Source organism: Lipotes vexillifer, unplaced genomic scaffold (genome assembly GCF_000442215.2).
Source record: "Lipotes vexillifer unplaced genomic scaffold, Lipotes_vexillifer_v1.1 scaffold779, whole genome shotgun sequence".
NCBI lineage: Eukaryota > Metazoa > Chordata > Mammalia > Artiodactyla > Lipotidae > Lipotes > Lipotes vexillifer.
The window spans coordinates 155,887-166,668 of record NW_006788448.1 but is presented as its reverse complement, the minus strand read 5'-3'; the positions used below and the strand labels follow the sequence as shown (position 1 = coordinate 166,668).

Sequence of the window (10,782 nt, the reverse complement as noted above, 5' to 3'; positions counted from 1 at the left end):
ATAAACAATTAGGGGAACAGAAGTAAAGGATTAAGTCAAGTTTCCCCTCTCTAAGCTGAGAATAAAGAAGAATAAAGTCATAGACCTTGAAGGCAATGGATGTAACCACATAGAACCATCTAATCTCAACTCTCCAAGGGTTGTTTTGTTTTTTTTTTTCTACCTATGAGCTGACCCCAGCTATGGGAGAAGGGGGTGCTGGGGGGTGAATAGATTTGGAGCTTTGTCCTGTACAGTGGTTCTCATCCGCAGGGATAATTGGATATGGGGACAGGCACATTTTTTGTTGTCAAAATGACAGGAGTCCCTACTGGCATTTGGTGGAGAAGGGCCCAGGATGCAAGATGGGCAGCAGTGCATGCACAGCAAAGCATGGTAGTGCCTGAAATGCCCGGAGGGCCCCACTCGGGACTGGTGGTGGAGAATCCTGGTACTGGCTGCAAACAGAGTCCTCATGTGGAGGCTGGGCTAAGAGCTCAGGGAAGCAGATGGAAGAAGTTTTAGGAAAAACAACTTTCTTGCCACCTATGCTCTGGGACGGTGACCCAGTGTTCAGTGGCAAAGGAGGCATTCTAGAGCTGTGGCTTTCATGTAAGTCACGTGCCATTAGTGAGTCGTGAAATCAATTTAGTGTATCACTTCAGCAGATTTTAAAAATGGAATAGAATAAAAGCAAATTGAAACGGTCAGAGTGTGTCCCAGTAGTAAGAATAAGCATCCTTTCGTATAGTGTGTGGGGGTAAGTTTGCCAATAAAAGACATGAAATGTACTTTTTACTGTGGGTTTCCGTAAAAATGTTTGGTAGATCCTTATCTAAACGATCTACTCTGGTTCATGAGCCTTTAAGCCCCTGAAGGGGACACAGTAGCCTCAGTGACCTCTTGACAATGTTTCCAGCCACACATTTTCCACATTTCCCTGTACATAGTTAAAGGAGCATGATTGGGAGGGAACGCCCTTAATTTTCTTAAATATTTAGAGGCTTCTCTTCGCTTCCATTTCTAATTTCTACGTTGCATATATTTTTCAAGTGCTTCTGTAGTTTCAAAAGATATAATTCATTCTTTTAAAGGTTACAGTTTAGTAGTGTTTAGTATATTCCCAAAATTTTACAACTATCACTTCTGTCTGACTGTAGAACATTTCATCACCCCAAAAAGAAACCCCAAAGAAAATGTTCTGGAATTAGATTGCGGTGACAGTTGCACAACCTTGCGACTAGATGGAACACCACTGAATTATACTCTTTAAAAGGATGAATTGTATAGTAAATGAATAATATTTCAATTGAAAAAATACCCATACTCATTAACAGTCATTACCTATTCACTCCAGCTCCCAGCCACAGCAACCTTTAGTATACTTTCTATCTTGATAGATTTGCCTGTTTTGGATATTTCATATTAATAGAGTCACACAATGTGTCATCTGTTGTGACCAGCTTCTTTCACTTAGCATAGTGTTTGTAAAGTTCACTGTTTTGTGGTAGCATAAATCAGCACTTCATTCCTCTTTACTGATAAATAACATTCCATTGTGTGGATACACCACATTTTGTTTGCCCATTTATCAGTTGATGGAAACTTGAGTTGTTCCCTCTTTTTAGCTGTTATGAGTAATTCTGCTATGAGCATTCATGTACATGTTTTTCTGTGGACATATGTTTTCAGTTCTCTTTAGTATATACCTAACAGTGAAGTTGCAGGGTCACATGGTCACCTGTGTTTAACTTCTGAGGAACTGCCAAATAACTGTTAATGTTGAGCATCTCTTCATGTGCTTATTAGCCATCTGTAGGTCTTCTTTGGGAAAATGTCTGTTCACATCCTTTGCCCATTTTTTAATTGGGTTATTTGTCTTTTTATTTTTGAGATGTAGGAGTTCTTTATAGTATATTGTGGATACAAGTCCCTTATCTAATAAATGATTTGCAAATATTTTCTCTCATTGTATGGGTTTTCTTTATTGATAATGTACTCTGAAGCACAAAGGTTTTAATTTTTACGAAGTCCACTTTATTTTTTTCTTTTGTTGATAGTGCTTTTGGTGTCGTATGCAAGAAACCATTATCTGCATGCACAAAGATGCATGTACAAGAAGGCTCCCTACACACTCTGAAATAGTAATAAAATGTAAAGAAACTAACTGTCTATCAAAAGGAATATGATTAAATAAATTATCACACACACACCCCTAAAAGAAACCGTTGCTTAATCCAGGGTAACAAATATTTTTGCCTAGGTTTTCTTACAAGAGTTTTGTAGTTTTAGCTCCTACATTTAGTTCTTTGATCTCTCTTTTTTTTTTTACATCTTGATTGGAGTATAATTGCTTTACAATGGTGTGTTAGTTTCTGCTGTATAACAAAGTGAATCAGTTACACATATACATATGTTCCCATATCTCCTCCCTCTTGCGTCTCCCTCCCTCCCACCCTCCCTATCCCACCCCTCTAGGTGGTCACAAAGCACCAAGCTGATCTCCCTGTGCTATGCGGCTGCTTCCCACTAGCTAGCTATTTTACATTTGGTAGTGTATATATGTCCATGCCACTCTCTCACTTTGTTTTGAGTTAATTTTTGTTTATGGGATGAGGTCTGACTTCTTTCTTTTGAACCTGGATATCCAGTTGTCCCAGCATCATTTTTTGAAAAGATTATCCTCTCCCTATTGAATTGTCTTGGGACCTACATTACATCCTGAGAACAAATGGGTACAGCTTTGGAGAACAAATATTACAAAAGCCAAATTCACCTGCAATTTGGATTTTCTTAATTTCTTTAACATTCTCTGTCCATTTGTTTCTTCGTGAGGGAAATGTGGAAAATTAATCTTTCCAACTGTGTGTGTCTCAGGGTGTCTGAGAAGGAAGGAGGTAAAGAGTACCAGCATAAAAAGTAGTAATTTCATAAAAATTTTTTCCAGGATGTAATTTCACACAGAACGAAACTGAATAAGAAAAAAGGTGGAGAAATGCAAATACTGAATAACACTGACAACCAAGGGATCAAAAGTTTGAGTAAGGAGAGAAGAAAAACACTGGAAACATATCAGCAGCTTTTTTATCTTTTACAGGTGAGAACAATTTCTTTCACTGTGAGTTTTGGGTAAATGCTATGTCCCCACTGGTGTTTTACAGTCCCGTACCAAGGCTATAATAGTTTACATGTTCTGAGCACTATTAAGTACCAAGTGCTATTCTAGGTGCTTTATATACATTATCTCATTTTAATTCTTAGTACAGCCCTGGGAACCATCAAAAAATAATTTACTGATATTCCTGTATTACATGTGAGAAAACTGAGACACAGCCAGTAAATGGTAAAGTAAGGGTATTGGGACCCTGGCAGTTTGACTTAAAACTTCAGTCACGCTCTTCATGACTACATTATACTGCAATTATCGACAGAAACAGTATAAATCTAATAATAACATAAGCAGATACTGTCAAACATGAAAAAATTAAAGTAACTGTATGAAAAACAGATCTGTACCAGGACCAGACTGCCCTTCTTTTGAGGAAGGAGCCAGAGAGTTTGGATTAGGGAAATGGGATTCCTTTTTTATTTCATTATTTCCATGGCATGACTGTGATCTAAGTGAACAGTAATTTTCCATTGCTTCAAGAGTGTGGGTGAGAACTAAGCTGAACTGGTTAGGGCTGGACTCTGTCTGGTGGACTAGTTTTTTGTTTGTTTGACCATTGATCAACCTCATCCGCCCACCAGCACATACAATTAGTCCCAAAGGAAACAGTGAGCGATAGTGAGAGATAGAAACAAAGCCTCCCCTCGGCAGGAAAACTTTCCCAAAAAAGATGGATCAGCAGTTCTTCCTTGAAAGTCAGGTGTCCCTGGGGCCGCTGCTGGTGGCAGTGATTCCGTCAAGGCGTGGAGATGCTTGAATCTTTGCTTGAGGACGTCGCTGGCATTAGGTGCACAGAGAACACATTACCCAAAATATAAATGAGGTGTGGCTAGCCCCGTTGAGAGAAGAGACGTTAATTTTGGTAGAGTTGAGAATTCTCTACTTAGTGGCGAACAGGTGTAGTACTCCAGATGTCCACCATGTGGCGGCATAGAAGGAAAAATGTTAAAACAGAATTGTCCATGGAATCCAGTGCTTAACAAACAGCTTCCTTTCCAGAAAGAAAGGGGGCTCGCACTAGGCAGGGAAGGTTTTTTGTCTGCTGAAATTAGGTTAATAGGCATCCACCAGTTAGAAATTTAATCTTAAGCATTTATCATTTTTTTATTAATTTTTATTGGAGTATAGCTGCTTTACAATGTTGTTAGTTTCTACTGTACAGCAAAGTGAATCAGCTATACGTATACATATATCCCCTCTTTTTTGGATTTCCTTCCCATTTAGGTCACCACAGAGCATTGAGTAGAGTTCCCTGTACTATACAGTAGGTTCTCACATTTATCACTTTTGACATCCATGAACTGCCAAGTGTACGAAGCTGCTTTAGGATTTAGTTTTCTATTGTTGGATTTTGATAGAATTTGTGTCATTTAGGAAGGTGAAAATTTAGTCGCTGGCCTAAGATTTGTATAGTTTACCCTGTTATGTAAGTGGAGGCTCATTAATGGGAAGGAGAAAAAGCATAGGAGCGTATTTAGAATAATTCCACAAGGTTTATTCCCTAAGCGATCCAAAACTGATAGAACCAGAGCATGACCATTCAGTTGTACTGAGTGAAGTGTCAAAAAATCATTTATTTTTCTTCACCTTTTCTCCTGTCTGCTTTGGAGACATTAAGCCAAGACCAATGAGGAAGCTATGGAAAAGCGAACGGCGTGGATCCCTTTCACCTTTGGAAATTCTTAGCCAAAGTAGCAGGTCAGCTAGTGTAGGTTTTGCTATGGGCTTGTCTCTTCTGTATGAGCCTAAATTTAACGTTTTTAGGTCATCTGAGAGGAATGAGGCTTCTTCGGCTTTAGAGTAATTTTCCTTTCTCAAAAGCCGATATGCTTAGTGTGGGAAAAGAATAAGAATCACCTCAGAATGCTAAGAAAAAGGTTGTCCTGAGCTGCTTATTCATAAAATTTCAGCCAGTCATTATGAGCTTGAAAGTAAATCTAAGTGGTAAACTAAACTAGAATTAGGGTTTTCTTAAAATTTTTAAAGCCGAACTGCTTGAGACTCTTAAATACTGGCTTCCATGTATGGAAAATTTTCTTTTCTCATCGGAAGGAAGATAAAGAGTAGGACTGTCAAATTTCTCTGTCACCTTAATATTATATTTTTTCTTCTAACCTCCGTCTGGTGTAACTCCTTCAGAAAAACCACATTACCACGAAGACTGGTGCTACATCTCTTGAACTCCATCCTAAGCTGAACTACATGTCAATTTTTTTTTGATTCTTGTCCATCTTTAAATTTTTTTTTAATTTAAAGAGATTCTCTCTTCGGATACCAGGTCTATCAGCCACCCCCCTCTCTCTTCTCTTCTTTTTATCTTAGCCTTCTGGGGTGGTTCTTTTCCCACACTAAGCATATGGGCTTCTTGTCAGGTTCTTCTGGCATTTCCCCCATGAACTATCCTGACCTTCACCCCTCTGTTCAGCCTCCCTGCCTCACTCCTACCTTCTCACGCTTTCTAAAACATCATGGCCATCCCACTGTCTCCACATGTAAACGTATCCTTTTCTTTTTCTTTCTTGTCTCAGAATATGGGATGTGTTTCCTTCTATTCATTCATCAGTCCTTCTAGGACAGTCTATTTGGCTCAGCCCTTGGTCCCTTCTTGCCAGTCTCTTCAGATACCAGATCTATCAGCCACCCCCCGCCTCCTGTGTTTCTACAATAAATATTACTGTGTGGCTCCAAATGGTGTAGAGTGTACATAATACGATTATACTCCATTAAATATGTCATGATATAGTATATAAAATTTAAATCCTACCGTAGCTTTCTAGTATAACTTCCTATAGTTCAGTATTAGTATTATCTGCTACCTTTTAAAGTCTTAATATGTGCCGGATACCCTTCTGTATGCTTTATACATAATAAGTCATTAAAGTGCAAGGAACTGGGGACTCCCCTCTGCTTTTAATAATATATTAACATATAGTTTTGTGGGGGGTGTTTCTTCTCACTTTCCTTCAGACAAATCCTTTGTACCTCGCTAAGCTGATTTTCCAGATGCCACAGAACAAGTCAACTAAATTTATGGATACTGTTATTTTCACCCTATACAATTATGCTTCCAATCAACGGGAAGAATATCTACTCCTCAAGCTTTTTAAAACTGCTCTGGAGGAAGAAATAAAGTATGTATAGAAGTATATATGTAAAAATACCAATACCTTTTGTTAGTGGTGGCTATCTCTGATTTACTAAAATAATTTTAAAGTTATAAGTTATTTATACATATTAAAATTATCAAATTTCTTGCGAAATTGCCACATCATCATAGATATATTCAGGTACAGCTTTCTCCCAGCAGTGATATCTTTTCTAATGCTAAATTCACTCTTGATTTTGCAAGTATACAAAGCTCTTTGAAAGTCAGTGAGGGCTTCCCTGCTGGCGCAGTGGTTAAGAATCCTCTGCCAATGCAATTATCAAATTTCTTGCGAAATTGCCACATCATCATAGATATATTCAGGTACAGCTTTCTCCCAGCAGTGATATCTTTTCTAATGCTAAATTCACTCTTGATTTTGCAAGTATACAAAGCTCTTTGAAAGTCAGTGAGGGCTTCCCTGCTGGCGCAGTGGTTAAGAATCCTCCTGCCAATGCAGGGGACACGGGTTCGAGCCCTGGTCCGGGATCCTGCATACCGTGGAGCAGCTACGCCTGTGCGCCACAACTGCTGAGCCTGCACTCTAGAGCCCGCGAGCCACAACTACTAAAGCCCATGCGCCTCGTGCTCTGCGACAAGAGAAGCCACCGCAATGAGAAGCCGTGCACTGCAACGAAGAGTAGCCCCCGCTCACTGCAACTAGAGAAACCTCGCGCGCAGCAACAAAGACCCAATGCAGCCAAAAATAAATAAATTAAATAAATAAATTTATATTAAGAAAAAGTCAGTGAGAAAGCCTAATTAAAATTATGTGAGTAGTAAAGCCATGAACAGATGAGGATAATGATCTCTGCTAAATAGTTTTTCCTTCTTACTGGAATTTAAGCTGCTGCTAATTTATTTTTTACTCAGTTAATGTAAAAAATGTGTAGGCAGCTATAATGAATTGGGCGGGGTGGCGGGGGGGGACCCATGAGAAATGCCCTTAGCCAGCTAGATGGATCTGAACTGTCTTCCTTACTTCTGGATCCCTTAAGCGATGCTAATCCTATAGGTCTCTGAAGCTAATAGCCAGGCACCTCTGCCCTCATGCTGTCTATAAGGCAGCATGAGAAATAGGATTCATGAGAAATAGCAATGCTATGCAGTAGAATAAGGTAAGTACTAAATGAATGGTAAGCACAGTGTAACAGATCAGAGGGATGGAAAGAAAAGTGCCAATACAGTCAATCGATAACAATTGTATGGAAGAGGAAGGAGTTGACCCAAAACCTTGAAGAATATCTACAGTTTTTATAAAAAGAAATGGAAAAGGGAAATAAGGCACTATGGTGCTAGAAACAGTACGGGCCAAGGGGCAAGAAAGAAAGTAGATTAGTCTAGCCAAGAGGTGACTTAATTAGTGACCACCAGGAAAGTAAGGTTGGGCCAGATCATGGGAACATTGAGTATAGGCCCAAGTGCTGAGGCTCTTTTTACTTTCTGGGAAGGTGTGCAAGGTTTTTGACATGACCACATTGAGTTTTTAGAAGATTGATCTATCTGCTAGCCACATATGAACAGGATGAACTGGAGCTACACAGTTCAGGGAAATGGGGTGGGGGGGATGCATAGGAAAAAGGCACAGATTAGATTTTCAACACTGAGTTTGAGTTTTAAGTGTAGAACATGTGGGTGGAATATTTCCAATGTCCAGCAGAATACTGGAAATTCAAGGCTAACTCCCAGGAAAGAGACAGGGAGCATCCTAACTTGTATACCGTCACCCAGTATTATTTTCAGTCTAGGTCCATTTTTAGTTCATTCCTGCCTTCTAGATTGGAATTAAAGCTGAGAAATTATTTTTAGACCCTTAACTTTCTTGAATAAGTCATCTTACAAATGATAGCTTCCTTTTTTAAAAAAATAAAAATAATAAATGGGGGATTCTGAGACCCACTTTATTAATGGACACTCAGTCTTCCAATAGCCCTGATAAATTAGAATCAGGACATGCATTGTAGATCCTGCTCTACAGGCCCTGTTACCACTGCATACCTTTGGCCAGATAGGTCAGGCATGTTGTCTAGTGATGGAGGCAGATAGAATGGTCATACTTAGAGAGAAAGCTTTGCCTTAACTTCCCACAAGTTTCAGGCTCAGAGGTTGTATTACAAAAGACAGCATGTGGGCCATGTCCACCAAAAGTCTCCTTTGGCTCAGGTGTGCTCACCAAATAGAGACGGGAAATAGCTTCCTTTTAAATCACACCGTCTTTGATCTTCAATGGAGAAAAATACAGCCCCCCAAAGCCCTTGCCCGCCAGAGAGAATATACACTGTTTAAAACTTTATCCATAGAGGCAAACCATTTTGTTTGGTCTGGGCCTTTTTTAGATCAAAGGTGGACCAGGTCCAGGACATAGTTACTGGGAACCCTACAGTCATCAAGATGGTCGTCAGCTTCAACAGAGGTGCCCGTGGACAGAACACACTGCGCCAGCTTCTGGCTCCGGTGGTGAAAGAGATCATCGATGACAAATCCCTGATCATCAACACAAGCCCCGTCGAGGTGTACAAGGCCTGGGTGAACCAACTAGAAACACAGACTGGAGAAGCCAGGTAGCAAAGCCTGGGCGATGGTGGTTTTCAGTTGTGTTTTATGATCATTTTTATGTGTATATTTATACATACTGTTAAGCTCTGTTAAAAGAACAAAATTCACTGTGCAAAGTCGGTTTTCAATCTAAGATGTTGTTACCTCCCTTAACATACCCATGCAGGCCACATTCTTGGACTCCTACTCATCTTAGCGGTACATGGTATTTTCAGATTTCGGTACCAGTTGATTCCCAAAGCCACAATTTCTGTAGTTCTCTCCCTTCGTTTTTCTTTGTTGTTTCTAAACCTAGGCCTAGACCTAGACATAGACCTCTTCACCTGATAATACGTACTTTTTTTTTTTACAATTACCAAGTGAGTATCTTGAACATGTAAGCCTCAACAAGCTGGGTGGGATTGGCTTATTCTAGGTAGCGGTCTGTTGATCCAAGCAATCCCACCTTTTAATTTCCTGCAAAAGGATGCCATGTGAAATCATTAAGATATGCACAGAGAATTACATGGGTGGTTGTCACAGCACTGTTTGTAATCACAAAAGCTGGGGAAGGTCAAAATATTTAGCTTTGAGGAATCTGTTAAATAAATGTTTATATAACATAATTGAATAGTAAGTAACTATTTGGAATGGTGGTATAGAAATATATTTGTTGCCTGGGTAAACTGTTCATAACATAGTTCTTGTTTGTAGTTTGGTACAGTGACTCATTTTCTGTATCAAAAAAATACGCATGTATATACACGCACGTAAGATCTATATGGGATGTGTATAGACACGAACTACATTACACCCATATACACACATGCGTAGCAGAGGACCAGAAAGTTATACACTAAAATAAGGAAAAGTAGTTGTCTCTGGGGTCAGTATTGTTTTCTTGTTGGCTTATATGCAAATTTTTCTGTAAAGAACATACTGCTCTTTATAATTTAAAAGAGAGATGGGGAGAGAGAGAGAGAAAGTTAGCTGGGTCTACATTACGTGGGTCTGCCTGTTATTTTGCCAGAAGAGCCCACATGGAGAGCCTGGAGTCACCCTGCTGTTCTGGTGGCAGAGGGTTCCATGTGGGTTCTCCCATGGCCCAAGCAAACATTTTATCATTGGAGTTGGTGGGCAAACTCTATTTCACAATGCAAAGCTTGATGGTAGAACCAATGTGGCGAGGATACACATGCTTGTACCTAAGCCCCCAATTAATCGGAAGCCCTCGTTGTGGTTTCAGCAACCTGCCTTACGATGTGACCACAGAACAAGCTCTGACATACCCGGAAGTGAAAAACAAACTGGAGGCATCCATCGAGAACCTGAGAAGGGTCACCGACAAAGTCCTGAGTTCTATCATTTCTTCCCTTGATCTACTGCCGTAAGTTGTATATGTAGCAGCTTTAACTTTCTTTGCTAGAAGTTCTTGAAATACTATGTAAAATAAACCCCTGTAGTGAAGATAGGAGTTTTCCTCATGTTGCATTTACTAGTTTAAAAGTTTGCCAACATTTGCACTTTAAATTCATAACCGTTCTCCAAAGAGGAAACGGTACAAAACAGCGCTCAAGTACGATCATCCGTGGCAGTCCTGTGATTCCGTTACCATCTCATTTTGTGTTTAATTTTTAGGAAAACTGCTTGGCTTTAGTTGACTGGAACAATTGCTGTGTGTTTCTTCCTCACTTAGCCTTTTTCCATTATTTTCTTTTGTCATCTGTTTTCCATGTAGTTATGGATTGAGGTATATAGCCAAAGTACTGAAGAATTCGATCCGTGAGAAATTTCCCGATGCAACAGAAGATGAGCTATTAAAGGTAGATTTTCAAGGGTGATCTCACCATAGCTTCCCTTGGGGATAGGAGCCAAAATTACCAACACACCATTTTGTAAAATTTTTCCCCTTGTATGACTTTTTTTTTTTTTTTTTTTTTTCGGTACGCAGGCC

At 39.6% G+C, this 10,782-nt stretch overlaps 1 protein-coding gene across 1 annotated transcript in view; it reads left to right on the top strand.

The window, feature by feature from the left end:
* IQGAP2 (IQ motif containing GTPase activating protein 2) overlaps positions 1-10,782 on the top strand; it is a 293,348-nt gene that overhangs the window by 250,657 nt on the left and 31,909 nt on the right. The window contains 5 exon segments of the mRNA XM_007461600.1: positions 2,927-3,076; positions 6,116-6,279; positions 8,630-8,854; positions 10,075-10,215; positions 10,567-10,651. Coding sequence (XP_007461662.1) covers positions 2,927-3,076; positions 6,116-6,279; positions 8,630-8,854; positions 10,075-10,215; positions 10,567-10,651 — 765 coding nt within the window.